The following is a 16,065-nucleotide window of genomic DNA, read 5'->3' on the forward strand; positions in this document are numbered from 1 at the left end:
CAGGAGTTCGAGACCAGCCTGGGCAACATGGTGAAACCCCGTCTCTACTAAAAATACAAAAATTAGCTGGGCCTGGTGGCACGCACCTGTAGTCCCAGCTATTCGGGAGGCTGAGGCAGGAGAATCACTTGAACCCAGGAAGCGGAGCTTGCAGTGAGCCGAGATTGCCCTATTGCACTCCAGCCTGGGCAACAGAGTGAGACTGTCTCGGGAAAAAAAAAGAGAGAGAGAGAGAGTTGCAGGCCTTTGTGTGTGTGTGTGTGTGTGTGTGTGTGTGTGTGTGTGTGTGTGTGTGTCTGTGGTTGATTTTGAGGCCTCGTAGCTCTGGGGCTAAGCTCAAGTGTTGTGATTTGAAGTCCTGCCAAGTTCTGGTAGAATGATGAGGCATGAGTAACTTGTAATGCACACAAGGTTACCAGGATACTAACTAGAGAAAGTGCTGATTAACAGCTTGCTTTCTTAAACTGCATTTACAAGATGAATTCCCTTAGGTAACCCTAGCCCCTGCATGACTCCAAATTTGAGGGTCTGTGTTAAAGAGCAGAGAATGCAGTTATATTCACCATAACCTGCTTTGATTGAACATTGAGACACAGAGAAGTAGCTCGTCGAAGGTCATATAGCTACTATGTGGCGGTCTCTGGATTCAAGTCCAGGTGTTCTGGCTCTGGAAGCAGTGTTTGTTCAGGGAAGACTGCTGAGAAACTGGTAAATGATAATTATTATACTGTGGAAAGTTCTACAGCAGTGCTGTACACTACAGCTTTGTACAGTGATAGAAATGTATTCTCCATGCTGTTCAGTATGGTGGGTGGCTGTGGAGCCCTTGAAATATGGCTAATGCCACAGGGGAACTGAATTCTTAGTATTATTTAATGTCAACTAATATAAATTAAATTTAAATAGTCATAAGTGGCTAGTGGCTACTGTATCAGATGGCACAGATGTAGAGACCTGAGGTCTAGGGGACAATGGGAGCCTGGGGCCTCCTGAGCCAGCCCTCAGGGTAGGATGGTGGGAAAGTTCAGGCAAGGCTTCCTGGACATCAAAGTTGAAATCTGAATGGTAACTTGGAGGTGGTAGCTGCTCCACCAGGCCTGGAGGTGACAGGGAGGAATGTGAGGGGAGGGAAATGGGGCTGGAGGAGCCAGTGGGAGGGACTGGGGGGTGAGAGGAGGGGTATGGGAGGAGGGAAGCAACACTGAAGGAGCTGCTGAGCCCACCAGGCCCCACACCCATGCAGGTCCCGCAGGCCGTAACCCTATCCCTAACCCTAGCCTTTACCCGGAGGGATGTGGGGGGCTGTGGAAGGGCTTTGAGCAGGGACCTATTCAGTTTTGGAAAGTAGAATGAGAAGAACATACAGGGCGAAGGATGCCAGGGGAGGTCCCTCGGAAGCTGCCGCCATGGGTGAACAGATAGCTGATCATAGCTGGAAGGAATGTTCCAGAAAGAGACTTTGAAGGACTGAGGATCGATGCAGTATGGCAGTGAAGGCGAGAGAGGAGGCAGCAGCGCTGGCCTCAGGACCCTCAGTCTGGCATTAAGCGGTGGAGGGAGAAAACCCATCCATCCCTGACTCTTGGAGAGTTCAGATCCCTGAGCCTGAATCCCAAACCTCTGTGGGGGAGGGCACACAGATGGTTGTATAAAGGGAAGCCACCATGTTTTGGTTGGACACCATTTCTCCCCAGGGACATCCGCAAGAGGTCTGGAAACTGCCCCCCTGCCGCCTGCCCTGGTTTCACCCTCAGCGATGGACTTGACCTTTTGGTTTCTAGGGGGCCCCTGCAAATTCCTTCTTCCGTCACTCAGCCCTGAGGGGGATCCCCCTCTCTCAGGGATTTTAAGAACCCTTTGCCAAGGCTTCATTCCCCTGCCCGACTCCAAAGAGGGCCTGAAAGTTGCTGCCATTATGAAGGTTCCCATCTCCTGGGCACCCATTTATGTGCCAGGCAGTGAGCTTAACACTTTCCGGAGATTACCTCTTGATACCTCAAAACAGTCCTTGTTTTTCCAGTGTGAAAACTGAGGCTTGGATGGGTGGAGTCACTTAGCCAGGCCACACAGCTGGGCAGAGCAGAGACAGCAAGCCCTGCCCTGCGTCCCCACCCTAGCTATAAGCTGTCACTCCTCTGCCTCCCACTGAGCTTAGCACACCCGAGCACAAGCCCAGCATCCACCTTGCAGCCTCGGGACAACAAGCTGCTTGGGACAACGATGTCTTGTCCTCCACCAGAAACAACCCCTAAGTCCCCAGCATCTGGCCTCTGAATCTGACCTCCGAAGGGCATTAAGTTAGGGAATGGCCAGTTCCATCACATCTTTGAAAACAGGAAGGAGCTGGGAGCGGGCTCAGATGGCCACTTCCAGCCCTGCATCCCAGGGAGAATTCTGTCGACAGTGCTGTGCCTCTGAGTATATCAGGTGACCTTGCCTTGCAAGGCAAAAACATAACACTCCCCAGCAGGGCCTGACTGCATCCCTCCAGCGTGCCAACAGCTATCCCCATGTGCTGCCTGTGGGCTTGGAAGTTAGGCAGCCTCTTCCAAAGCTGGCTTGCTCATCTGGATCCCAAAGCCCTTTGACCTGGTGACTCTATACCTAGGAATTTCTCTTACGGGAATAATTGCAGAGATGTGTTGATTTAGCCTCAGGGGTGTTTGTCATATTATTGATTATAGTGGTGAAGAAAATCCTCAGCAACCAAAAGTCCCAGCACTTGGGGACTGGTTAATTGGAAGATGCTGCGTCCGAAAAGTGAAATATTCTTCAGCCAGTAAAATGGTGATGTAGGTGAATTGATCCTGAGAAAATTCCAGGCAGGACTATGACAGGATACTGTCTTTGGGTGATGAGTTCTTTTAAAATGTATTCTTTGTGATTTTCCATTACTCCTAAATGTTTTACAGTGAGTAAGGTGTTAGGTTGTAACTAGAGATGGAAAAGCTTCTACAGACAGTAGAATTAAGAGTGGACAGCAGCTCTTATTCGGGTCTATGAGTGTAGCCATTTAGCAGGGGTGACTGAGGGATTTATTCTGAATTCCCGTCCTTGTATACACCTCATTCACAGTATTCCCACGAACATCATGGGGTACATGAGTATCTCTAAAAGGCAAGAGAAAGAGAATGGAAAGGAGGTGACCATTTATGGGATGTTTCCTGAGTGCTGGGCCCTGTTCTAGGAGCTGTCAAGTTTGCATCTGTGCCCTGGGGGTGACCATTATTTTCTCACTGAATTCTTGAAACTTCTCTGCAATTCAGAGAGGGAAGCCAGAGCCCTGAGGCCACACAGCAGGCTTTTCCCCAGGTGCCCACTCATCCTGCAGGACCACATGGACCACAAGTGCTGTCTCAGCTCAGTGTGGTTCCAGAGAACCTGAGAAGAGGCTGGCTCCCCTGCCTGGGAGGAAGATAAACTGCTGAGGAACAATCAGCCCACCTCCGTTAACTAAGCACCTACTGTGTGCCAGGCAGGCTCCAAGAGGGGAACAGAAACATTGGAGCATCCCAGTCTTAAAGGGCACATCTGATAAGTTGCAGAATCCCAGAGCCTGCGTCTGTGCCGTGACCTGCCACGCCCAGTTCCCCAGTGCCTAGCATGTAGTAGGTGCTCAGTAAATATCTGTTGCGTAATATAAATTATGTGTCACATTCTGCCTGGTACAATTGATAAGTCTTCCAGGGTATACAGTGGTGGCTCACGCCTGGAATCCCAGCACTTCAGGAGGCCAAGGTGGGCGGATCACCTGAGGTCAGGAGTTCATGACCAGCCTGGCCAATGTGGTGAAACCCTGTCTCCACTAAAAATACAAACAAATTACCCAGGCATGGTGGTGTGTGCCTGTAATCCCAGCTACTAAGGAGGCTGAGGCAAGAAAATCACTTGAACCTGGGAGGCGGAGGTTGCGGTGGGCCAAGATTGCGCCACTGCACTCCAGCCTGGGAGACAGGGTGGGACTCCATCTAGAGAAAAAAAAAAAAAGTTTAGGGAGGAGATGTCACTATGGGTTGCAATAGCTTTGGGTAAGAAGGATGGATAGGGAGGTGGAATGACACAAACAAGGCTGCAGAGGCCAGGAGTGTGTGAGGCTTGTGTGGATATGGTATGTAGTAAGCCGAAGAGTATGGGATAGAGAGTTTGTTTGGAGCAAGGGTAGGGGATGGGATCAGACAGGAAATTTGGGGGCTCGCTTGCAAGGGGCCTTGGATTTCTGTGTGAGGACAATAGGGAACCCCAGAAGGTTTTTGAGCAGGAGATGATATGAAGCATATTCCAGGAGAATGTGCCTCCTGATCTCAAATGGAACAGAATGTAAGGAGTAAAGATGAGCCCTGTTTGTCTTTCTGGGCCAGTCTTATGCCCTAACCCCCATTTCCAGATTCCTCATCAAAAGACAGTGACTGGGGCTGGGCGTGGTGCCTCACGCCAGTAATTGCAACACTTTGAGAGGCCGAGGCAGGAGGATTTCTTGAGCCCAGGAGATTAAGACCAGCCTGGGCAACATGACGAGACCCCATCTCTACAAAAAAATTTTTTTTTAAATAAGTGGGTGTGGTAGTGTATACCTGTGCTCCCAGCTGCTTGGGAGTCTCAGGCAGGAGGATCACTTGAGCCCCAGAGGCCAAGGCTGGAGTGAGCTGTGATTGCACCACTGTACTCCAGCCTAGGTGACAGAGTAAGACCTTGTCTCAAAAAAAAGATGGTGACTGAGAGCATCATTCAAAGCTCAGGCAGCCAAGGCCGTCTGAGTCATCAGTGAGCCAATGGCCCATCCAAGGATTGGACTTTTGGTTTTGTCTTGAGGGCCCCAGCTTCTCCCCACTCAATAAAGCACAAGCCTAAATGGCAGCCACTTCAGTGGCCACATCACAGGGAATGGGCTTTTAATTTGCGAAGCAGACAAATGAGGGAAGACAGCAGTTCAGTCATTTAATGGGGATTTATGGCCTTTGTACCATGTGCCAGGCTTGGCCTTGTGGTCAGTTCTGTGTTAATCAGCACCCTTGCCCCCTGCCTGCCCTCTCTGAGGGCCCAGGCCGAGGGCCGAAACCAGCAACAGACCAGGTTGCAACAGCCCAAGGGATTGATGTTGCCTGAAGCACAGTGGTTTGGACCTGGGGGTTGAATTCCACTTCGCTGGCTGTTTACTGGCTATTTGATTTGGGGCATGTAATTTCATGTTTTTTGTTTGAGATGGAGTCTCTCTCTGTCGCCCAGGCTGGAGTGGCACAATCTCAGCTCACTGCAAGCTCGGCTCACTGCAAGCTCCGCGTCCCGAGCTCACGCCATTCTCCTGCCTTAGCCTCCCGAGTAGCTGGGACTACAGGCGCCCGCCACCACACCTGGCTAATTTTTTATATTTTTAGTAGAGATGAGGTTTCACCATGTTAGCCAGGATGGTCTCGATCTCCTGACCTCGTGATCTGCCCACCTCGGCCTCCTAAAGTGCTGGGATTACAGGCGTGAGCCACTGTGCCCGGCCGTAATTTCATGTTTGTAAGCCTCAATTTTATCATCTGTAAAATGGGGATCGTAATAAGATCCACCCCATGGGATTGTCGAGGGACTGTAGTTCAACCAGGTGGTCTCATGTCAAGAGCTCAGCCCAATGCCTGTCCCAAGTTCGGTGCTCCACGGATGTTGTGTCTGGTGATGCAGTTGGGAAACACGGTAGTGGTAGGAACCTGGGCAGGCGGGTGCATGGAGCTTCCCCCAGCCAGATCCATGAGTCTGAGTAACACTGAAGATGAGAGAAGTGTGCCCAGGCTGTACTGTGAGGAGGAGAGAGGGTCATTGAGGTGGGGGCCAGGCAATGCCCTGCAGGGCTCCACATGCCAGGTAGGGTGACCACTTCATCCCAGTTTGCCCACTTTTGGCACTGAAAGTCCTGTATCCTGTGATGTCTTGGCAAGCCGGGACGATTGGTCACCCTAGTGCCCAGCCAAGATGTCTGGCCGCACTTAGGAGGGCAGCAGGTTGCTGGGATGGGTTTGAGCTGGGGGCCATGCGATCTGATTTGCGTGTCAGCCGGGACGGGGGTTCTGAGTACATTTCCTGGTAGAAGTCTCACATCTGGCTTGTCTTTGCAGGACCAGCTGAAGCAGTGTTTCTCCCGGCGGCCCACTGAATCCAAGGACACTGACACCCTCGTGCACGAAACTGGCAGCCAGTATGGGACGTGGACAGAGCAGTGCCAGAGCGGGGAGAGGTAGGATGCGTGTGACAGGATTCTGGCTGCAAAGGGAGCAGCTGGGCTGGAGTTGCTGCAGCCCATCCACCTCCTGATTTCTATATTACTAAAACCTCCAGTCTGTAATTATAAGAGGAACCCATTCTGGTTTTAAAAAAGAAATTAGGAAGTACAAAAAAATAATAATAAAAATTATGGGCTGGGTGCGGTGGCTCACGTCTGTAATCCCAGCACTTTGGGAGGCCGAGGCGGGTGGATTGCCCGAGCTTAGGAGTTCAAGACCAGACTGGGAAACATGGTGAAACCCCGTCTCTACTAAAATACAAAAAATTAGCTGGGCATGGCAGCGTACGCCTGTAATCCCAGCTACTTGGGAGGCTGAGGCAGGAGAATCACTTGAACCTGGGAGGCGGAGGTCGCAGTGAGCCGGGATTGTGCCACTGCACTCCAGCCTGGGGGACAGAGCAAGACTCCGTCTCAAAAAAACAAACAAAAAAAAGATTGTGAGTCAGCCACAGTGGCTCACACCTGTAATCCCAGCACTTTGGGAAGCCCGGGCAGGCAGATCACTTGAGGCCAGGAGTTTGAGACCAGCCTGGCCAACATGGCGAAACCCCATCTCTACTAAAAATACAAAAAAAATTAGCTGGGTGTGGTGGTGGGCACCTGTGATCCCAGCTGCTCAGGAAGCTGAAGCACGAGAATCACTTGAACCCGGGAGGTGGAGGCTGCAGTAAGCCAAGATTGCACCAATGCACTCAGTCCAGCCTGGGTGACAGAGAGACACCTTGTCTAAAAAAAAAAAAAAAAAAAAGTAATGATATATGAAATATCCAAGATAGGCAAATACCATAGAGACAGAGAACAGATGAGGCGCTGAGGGTGGAGAGGGAATGGGGAGTGGCTGCTTCATGGGTACCTGGTTTCCTTTTGGGGTGATGGAAATTTTTAGGATGACAGTGATGATGGCTCCACAACACTGTGACTGTCCCACATGTGACCAATGGCAAATTGTATCTTACCACAGTGATAAAAATGATAAAGTCACCAATATTAAAGTTGGGGGGGGTGACAGAATTGAAAATGGATAAGAAAAAGTAAAAGGAAAGCAAAGGTTTTTTACAGTGCCCGAGAAAGCTGTTTTTCCCACTGACCCATGAAATATGTGTTTAGTTACGAGCTTACTTAAATTTCTCTAGAATACCCCTGCAAGAGCACTGGACTGAGAGTCTGGAAACCCAGGTCTTGGTTTTGCATATGTCACTGTGTGACCCTAGGAGCCCCTTCCTCTCTCGGGGTCTCCATTCCCCAGCTCTGACTCGGGACCTGTGGGACCTGGAGTGTGGACTTGGGTGCACCCCTGAGGGGGTGCTCCCCGCTGTCCCGCAGAGACAATGCAGCTTCCCCTCCTCGGGCCACCCCAGGAGCATGGCGCACCCGGCCTTGGACAGTGGTGCCACCTGCTGTCTCTCGGTGGTGTTACCTTCATCCCATGTGGATTTGCCTCAATCCACCTTACAACCCTAACATCCTCCATTTGACAAGTAATAAAATCATCCCAGAGCTGACAGAAAGCACGGTGAAATGCCAGCACACCTGTGGAAAGTTCTGCTCAAGGGAGCAGCCTGGTGGTCTTGAGAGTAGGCCCACTTCTCAGGTGTGCCCACCTGTCCTTTCTCAAGGCAAGGGTTTCCCATGACCTGGAGGCTTTGCTAGGCTATTGGCTTAGGTGTTATTTTTAATATGTGGGCGGAGGCAGGGCAGGAGGTTGTTAATGACTTGAATTATCTGTAAATTTTCTATCTTACATTGTTCCAATGACCCAAGTGATACCTGATTATATTATCATAGGAAGAGATTTCAGAAGTAGGAGAGAGCCAAGGACATGGATGCTAGAGTCAGACTGCCTGGGCTCAATCCCAGTTCTGCTGCTGGGGGCAAGCTAATTTACATCTCTGTGCCTCAGTTTCCTCACCTTTAACAAGGTGAATAAGAATACTTAAGTTCATGAGGCCAATTATATTAGCCTGTTTTCACACTGCTATACAGAACTACCTAAGACTGGGTAATTTGTAAAGGAAAGAGGTTTAATTGACTCACAGTTCTGCAGGGTTGGGGAAGCCTCAGGAAACTTACAATCATGGCGGAAGGTGAAGGAGAAGCAAGGCACGTCCTACCTGGCAGCAGGAGAGAGAGAAGGGGAAGGTTCCACACACTTTTACACCATCAGATCTTGTGAGCGCTCACTCACTGTCATGAGAACAGCAAGGAGGACATCTGCCCCCATGATCCAATCACTTCCCCCCACCAGGCCCTTCCTCCAATTCGACATGAGATTTAGATGGGGACACAAATCCAAACCATGTCACCAACCCTAACTTGTAGGATTGTGGGAGTTATAGGATAATCCTCATAGGATTGTTGGAGAGGATTGAATGACACATTTTTTTAGCACAATGCTTGGCACATAGTAAGTGCTCAGTAGATTTTTATTAAATGACTGAATGAATGAGTGAATGAAATAACGCAGGTCCCACCACCTGCTCTTCTATGGGTAACTGCTGATAATTTGATCTACATCAGCACTGCCCAGCAGAAATACAACATGATGATTTGATCCTTATGCAATATATACATGTATTGAAACACCACTCTGTACCCCAGAAACATGTGTAATTACTATGTATCGATTATAAATAAAAAAGAATTATAATGTGAGCTGCAAATGCAAGACATATATGTAATTTAAAATGTCCTGGTAGCTACACCAAAAGAATAGAAAGAAACAAATGAAATTCAATTTAGGGATGTATTTTATCGGAACCAAGGGATTCAAAATACTATCATTTCTACATGTAATTAACATGAAAAGTTATTAGCGAGGCAGTTTACATTCTTTTTTTCCATTCAAAGTATTGGAAATCCAGTGTGTAAGGTATAGAAAATCCAGTGTGTCAGATACTCACGGCATATCTCAGCTCTGTCACTTGCTCCATTGCAAGGACCCAACAACCACCTGTGATAAGCAGCTTCCATCCAGGACAGCACAGGGCTAAAGGATCTTGAGTGGCACAGGACTGACTCCTCCTGTTCTGCACCTGGCCAGGTGTTCCAGGCAGTGTCTTAAACAGCACCTCGCTGGCACATCTTGTGCTGTTTCCAAAGAGGGTCTTCTGCTGGGATGTTCTGTCTGTTGTTACCTGGCTTATAAAACATACCCCAAGCTATGCTGCCTGCAGCATCCTTCACTTGAAATCCTGTTCTCTGAAACGTTCTCCATAACCATGTCTCCCTTCATTCCCTTTTTTTGGCAGCTTGGCCACTGAGTCCCCAGATAGCAGTGCCACATCGACAAGGAAACAGCCCCCCAGCAGCCGTTTGTCTTCTCTGTCCTCCCAAACGGAGCCCACCTCAACCGGGGACCAGTATGACTGCTCCAGGGACCAGCGGAGCACCAGCGTGGACCACTCCAGCACTGACCTGGAATCCACTGACGGGATGGAGGGGCTGCCCCCACCGGACGCCTGCCCTGAAAAGAGAGTGGATGACTTCTCCTTCATCAATGTAAGTCGGTAGCCAGGAGCATTTCTTCTTAAATGGAAATTCCAGCCTCTCTCTGTGAATTGCTGCTTCAGGTGTAGGATCTGTGTGTCAGGGACCCTTGGAGTGGGTACAGAGGGCACCGTCTTTGAAATGGGACTCACTTATGCATGTATCTTGGACCTGCCATACACCTGCTGTGTGTCTTGGGGCATATGTCTTCACCTCTTTGAGCCTCAGCTTCCTTATCCACTTGTAACCAGCACCATCAGCTCCACAGCCTCAAATACAATTGCATGTGTTCAAATTAAAACTGATCTAAGCCCTCACCTGCCAGGTAAGCAGGGAGTCTGACCACTTACCCCTGGGAAGTCACCCTGAGGTTTACAGTTTCAAGCATGAAGAGCCTGGAGTTTGCTCAGAATGATTCTGCTGAACATTCTCACTAAGGTCTTGCTTGGTACAACAGTGTCCCTGGTACCAGGGGATCCGGCTGTCTCTGTAGTGGCTCTTCCAGGACAGAAAGTCCCCTCAGGCGTGGGCACCGTTCATGGAGGTCCCAGGGGACAGCCCCTAGCACTCAGCTCTTTCAGGTCCCAAGCACAGCCAGGATGTCAGCTGCCCCAGCGTAGCAGGTCAAATGGTCTCCTGCTCTAGCACCTTCAAGACCAGAACTTGTCCTCCTTTCCCCTGGGAGCCCCACCTCCAGGGGTCAGGCACGTCTTCCTTTTCAACCCTTGAAACCCAGGGGTGATGTCATTATTCTCCTCCCATAACAATAGGGCTACCTGCCCACTCTCTGGGGTATGGAACGTCTGCGAAATGTGAAAGGGACCCTCTCTGCTGGCAGTAAAGCCTCCCACCTACACACTTGGGCATGGCTACCCACATTTCCCCAGAGGAGGAACACCGCTGCTTTAGAAAAAGGGCTTCCTTTAGGGCTTCAAAGAGGATTCTCCTTCAGTGTATGGCCAAGGTCTCTCGCTGGCACCTCTAGATCAGGGCAGAGGCAAAGAAAGACACAAGTTGAGTCTTGATTAGGGAACCCCATTATATAACTATGGCCACGCCCACCTCCCTGGGTGTCATCAGGATTTAGTTGGGTGATATATTCAGTTATTCACTCAACAGACATGTATTGAGATCTTGCTGTGTGCCTTACATGCCAGCATCATGTCACTGCATCATGAACTTTCCTGCTAGAACGCTAAGTGGTTCCTTCTTGATGTCCATTATAAACAACAGTCACTGAGTGTTGACCACTGGCCCAGGCACATGTTAATAACCCCAGAGGCAAAACTGCCTGCCCATTTTGCAAATTAGCAAATGAAAGTGGCCATGGAGTGACTCTAAATGCTGGTGTCCCTAAGCATAGGTCTAACACTTACTGAAATTATGCTGAGGTTTATGTGTGATGCCCACCACGATTTGGGTCTCCTGTGGGGATACTGAGGTTTATGTATGGTGCCAACCATGATTTAGGTCTCCTGTGGGGATGGTTTGGAGGCCAAATGGGGAGGCGGAGGTGGGGCACTAAGGAAACCAGTCTCTGTACCAGGCTGAGGATGCAAGGGTGGCACCATCTTCCCCTCCAAGCCAGCCCCTCCGTCAGTGTGATTCTGTCCTGCTCTTTCGGAGTCTGAAAACCTGGCTCTATTAAGTGGCCGGAGAAGCGAGCCTGCCTCTAGGTGCAGCAGGCACTTTCTGATTTCCGTCTTTCCCCTTCTTTCACTGGTCCCGTGCAAGTCTCCTCGCGAGATACCACTGTGGCTGGTTTGGGAAGTAGCTATGATTAGCTCCTTCCACCACCCCACTGGGACTTTTGTTACTTACCATCGTTGGGAAATGATTCATTGAAATTAGCCTGTCATCACTGACTTAGAAGGCCTTGGGTGATGGAATTTCTCCAAAGTGGACCTAGGCGGAAGAAACCAACATTTCATGTAAGAACATGAGCTTGCTGGAAAGAGCTCTTGGCTGTGAACCTTGGTCAGGCTCTGTCTGAAACAAGGGCTTTCCACACCTGAGCACAGGGAGTTCTCTCAGCCACTGTAGGAAGGAGGCACTCTGTTTATCTCCTTTTTATAAATAGGGACACCCAAGCTCAGAGAAGTGAAGCTCATTGCCCAAGGTCACACAGCCAGGATTCGAACCCAGCAGGGTTTGAACCCGAGCTCTGAGCACTTCACTGCTGTCTCCCGGGAGAATTCTGAGCCAGGCACTTCCCATCTCCTTACTGGGGCCCACCCAGATGGTCTGTGCTCCCCACCCTTTCACTTTGGATAGTAGTGACTTGGCAGCCCTCACCAACCCCCCACCTGTCGCAGCTCAGAGTGTGAGTCTTCAGGGATGCCTGAAAATGGACACCTGATGTTTAGTAAGCTGCCCCCTCCCTTCCCACCTGCACCCTAGATTATGTGAGTAATGGAGGAATTCCACGGAGAACCTCTCAACCCGGGGACTCTGTGTGAATACAGTTGACAGAAGGATTTAGTTAGATGTTAAATCCATTATTCATTCAACAAACAAACAAACAAACATTTATTGAGCTCCTGCTGTGTACTGATCATTGCTGTAGATTACATGCTTGTGTGGTGGATGTCACTGGGAGGGAAAAGGCATTTGTATTATGTGCCTACTGGGTGCCAGGCAGCCAGGCACTGTACTAGGGCACTCAAGGTTCATTGTTCCACCTGACTTTTGTCATCAGCCTATGGGGTATGTTTTATGGGGAAATTTAGGCTTTGGGTGTTAGGTTACTATTAAAATGTGGAAGCCCTGGCCTAGGTACCACCTAAATAGCCTCTCATCTGTCAACGAAGCTGTGTACCACCAACTGTGTTGTGGTACCCTCCATTGATGGTTCCCTTGATTTTTTTCCTCTTGCTCCCTGCTGCTCCCAAAGCAAACCTCAGTCCTCGACTCAAGTGCCCTCAAGACCCGGGTGCAGCTCAGCAAGAGAAGCCGCCGCCGGGCCCCCATCTCCCACTCCCTCCGGCGCAGCCGATTCAGTGAGTCCGAGAGCAGATCACCTTTGGAGGATGAGACTGACAACATGTGGATGTTCAAAGACTCAACGGGTATGCCATGCCTTCTCTCCTCCTCAGATAGCACATTGAACAGCAGGAAGGATTTAGACTAAGCCCTACGAAAAAATTCCTGACTTGGAAGGCTGTAGATCATTAGAATACAATTACATAGGAAACTGATTTCTTGTTATGCAGAACTTATCAGAAACTAGGTAAAACAGTGTTTTGAAGGTTAGTATATTAATTGAGGCTCTTTGAGTTACAAGAGACAGAGACATAGCTTAATAAGGTTTTACTATTTCTGCTTTTATTTTGATTAAATTCACCCCTGTATTCTCTTTAGGTTTGCTCGCTGGTCTTTTTTCTGTATTCCTGAGTTGAAAGATCAGTCCAGATATTATCAATCTTTTCTGTTTTCTAATGCATCATTTAAGGCTATACATTTTCTTCTAAGGACTATTTTGGCTGCTTACCGTATCAAAACCTGAGCTGAATCTTGAGGAATGGATAACAATGAGTTAGGGAAAGTTATTCCAGGCAGAAGTATCAACAAGATCAAAGGCACAGAGATGTGGAAAGAACATTCTGTGTGTGTGGCAGGAGCATCTCTAAGCAGTTTCGTGTTGCTCAAGCTGGGAATAGCAGGATATGCTGGAAAGGTAGGCAGGGGCCAGATCACGGAGATCCCTGATGCTTTGCTAAGGAGTTAGATTTCATCTGTAGATGGAGAGCCATGAAAGACTTTTAAGAAGAAACAGGCAGGGCGTGGTGGCTCACACCTGTAATCCCAGCACTTTGGGAGGCCAAGATGGGTGGATCACAAGGTCAGGAGATTGAGACCATTCTGGCCAACATGGTGAAACCCTGTCTCTACTGAAAATACAAAAATTAGCTGGGCATGGTGCCATGTGCCTGTAATCTCAGCTACTTGGGAGGCTGAGGCAGGAGAATCGCTTGAACCCAGGAGGCAGAGGTTGCAGTGAGCCGAGATCCCGCCACTGCACTCCAGCCTGGCAACAAAGCTAGACTCCGTCTCATAAAAAAAAAAAAAGAAAAAAAAAAAAAGAAGAAGAAGAAACAAAATTTCTTCTTGCAATGGAAACTAGAGCAGCTGACCTGCCCACTCTATCCAGACACAGCCTTTAGTCCTCAACATCTTGTAGGTGCCTTTCTTCATTTGGGATTTGCCCATAGCAAACATTAGGATGTCAGACCAGGCTCTGAGCTGAGGGAGGGGCATTGCTTCTGACCAGATACCTTAAAGAAATGCTTGGAGAGTTCTCTCTCCCACTCCTATCCCATTTCTGTTATTAAAGGAAATGTTTCAGTGCCTCAGGTGAGACCTCTCTGCACTTCCTTGGTTTTCTGAGCCAAAAGCTCTATTAAGCCACCTGGAGCAAATGAAGACCATAGTGGGGACAAAAGCACACAAACACCCCCAGCTGGAACGTGGCAGCAGCATCTCTGGCTCCCGTCAGCCTTGAGGAGCCGGCCAGGGGCTGGATGGGGAAGGCTGGGTCTGTGTTTTCTTAGCGTACCTCAGTTCCCCGGGTAGCCCAAGGGCTCCAGAGCACCAGGTCTTGCCTCATTCATCCCCGCCCCCTCCTCCAATCCTTAACTGTGCCCATGCCAGCATTCCGGTCTCAGGGAAGTAGAAACTCCTCCCATATCACTCCTGGAAGAGGGGGACAGGCAGCCCATCACCCGTAAGCTTGAGTGATCAGCTCAGCCTCAAGCACGGGGCTGGGGTTAAGTCCTGGAAAGGGGAGCTGGGGTCAAGGAAAATGGCTTCCTGGTCCACCTTTGGGCTGCCTTTCCACAAGACACATGAAGCTCTCCACATTCTCCTCTGAGAGCATAACCTCAGTGCATTGTTGGCTGAAAGCATTCCTATCTACTTTCCTGCCTCTCCCAAAGATTTCCTTCTATTTCCCTGACTTGGAATGAGCCAAGGGCCCAGGAGATGGGTTTGCCTGTGTCCTCCTGCAAAAGAAAACCTACTCTGCCTGTTGTCAGTATCTTCCAGCAAGAAGCAGAGTTGTGAGAAGAGAGAGCATGAAAGCAGGCACCTGGGTGGTCCTCATCTGTAAAATGGGCCATAGCGTCTTCTGTGCAGGTCTGATGTGAGCATTGCATGAGATACTGTGTGCAAATTATCTGGCACGTAGGACCTCAATACATGGCAACTGCCGATGACTTCAGTGCCCTTTTCTTTGCAACAGAAGAGAAATCACCCAGGAAGGAAGAGTCAGATGAGGAGAAGCCATCCAAAGCTGAGAGGACCCCCGTCAGCCATCCTCAGAGGATGCCCGCGTTTCCAGGCGTGGATCCGGCAGTGCTAAAGGTACCAGACCTCTCACCAAGAGTCACCTGGTGGGCATGCTTCTCAACCTTAGCAGCATAAAGAACAGATTCCGGCTGGGCGTGGTGGCTCATGCCTGTAATCCCAGCACTTTGGGAGGCCGAGGTGGGCGGATTACGAGGTCAGGAGATCGAGACCATCCTGGATAACATGGTGAAACCCCGTCTTTACTAAAAAATAGAAAAAATTAGCTGGGTGTGGTGGCGGGCACCTGTAGTCCCAGCTACTTGGGAGGCTGAGGCAGGAGAATGGTGTGAACCTGGGAGACTGAGGCAGGAGAATGGCATGAACCTGGGAGCCGGAGCTTGCAGTGAGCCGAGATCGCGCCACAGCACTCCAGCCTGGGCGACAGAGCGGGACTCCATCTGAAAAAAAAAAAAAAAAGAACATATTCCTTCCTTCTGTCTTTCCTTCCTTCCTTTCATTCCTCTCTTCCTCCCTCCCTCCCTGTCTCCCTGTCTCCTTCCTTTTGTCCCTTCTTCCTCCCCCCTTCCTACCTATTTCTCTTTCCTCCCTCCCTTTTGCCTTCCTTTTCTCTTCTTTCTTTCCTCCCTCCCTTTCTCTTTTCTTTCTTCTTTCCTTTTTTGTCCATCCTTTTTTATCCTTCTTTTTTTCCTTCCTTCCTCCTTCCTTCATTCCTTCCATTTTTGAAATAGTTTAAGATTCAAAGGAAGTTGCAAAAATAACCCAGGGAGTTTCTCCATACCCTTCACTCAGCTTCACCCACATGATAGTATTTCACATGACCAGAGCACATTGGCAAAATTAGCAAATTGGCTTCTACCATTAACAATACTACCAACTTATTTGGATTTCACCACTGGCCCTGTGTTGCTTAATCTCCACTTTCTGGCTCTCCTTTGCCCCCAGACCTGCTGCTCTGTTTGGTGTCATAGCTAAGCCTTGGTTTGCTTATCTGTAAAGTGGGCTGAGAATCC

General features: G+C 49.5%; 1 protein-coding gene and 1 long non-coding RNA gene across 10 annotated transcripts in view; one reads left to right on the top strand and one right to left on the bottom strand.

Moving 5' to 3' along the window:
- KIAA1671 (KIAA1671 ortholog) overlaps positions 1 to 16,065 on the top strand; it is a 242,847-nt gene that overhangs the window by 212,144 nt on the left and 14,638 nt on the right. For 6 of the 7 annotated variants that reach the window (XM_054469004.2, XM_054469003.2, XM_063662918.1 and 3 more), the window contains 4 exons: positions 6,096 to 6,214; positions 9,511 to 9,760; positions 12,642 to 12,816; positions 14,988 to 15,109. In XM_054469004.2, the coding sequence (XP_054324979.2) occupies positions 6,096 to 6,214; positions 9,511 to 9,760; positions 12,642 to 12,816; positions 14,988 to 15,109 (666 nt within the window). Of the gene's footprint in view, positions 1 to 6,095; positions 6,215 to 9,510; positions 10,172 to 12,641; positions 12,817 to 14,987; positions 15,110 to 16,065 lie in introns of those variants that run through there. The other variant, XM_063662919.1, reaches the window with a different exon arrangement.
- LOC129022781 (uncharacterized) overlaps positions 8,992 to 16,065 on the bottom strand; it is an 87,591-nt gene continuing 80,517 nt past the window's right edge. The window contains exons 2-4 of one of the 3 annotated variants that reach the window (XR_008496558.2): positions 14,835 to 15,492; positions 11,570 to 11,653; positions 8,992 to 10,729 (exon numbers count right to left, since the gene is read on the bottom strand). This is a non-coding gene — a long non-coding RNA (uncharacterized LOC129022781). Of the gene's footprint in view, positions 10,730 to 11,569; positions 15,493 to 16,065 lie in introns of all 3 variants that reach the window. The other 2 variants (XR_010125895.1, XR_010125894.1) reach the window with 2 other exon arrangements.

This window comes from Pongo pygmaeus, chromosome 23 (genome assembly GCF_028885625.2).
Source record: "Pongo pygmaeus isolate AG05252 chromosome 23, NHGRI_mPonPyg2-v2.0_pri, whole genome shotgun sequence".
Classification (NCBI taxonomy): Eukaryota; Metazoa; Chordata; class Mammalia; order Primates; family Hominidae; genus Pongo; species Pongo pygmaeus.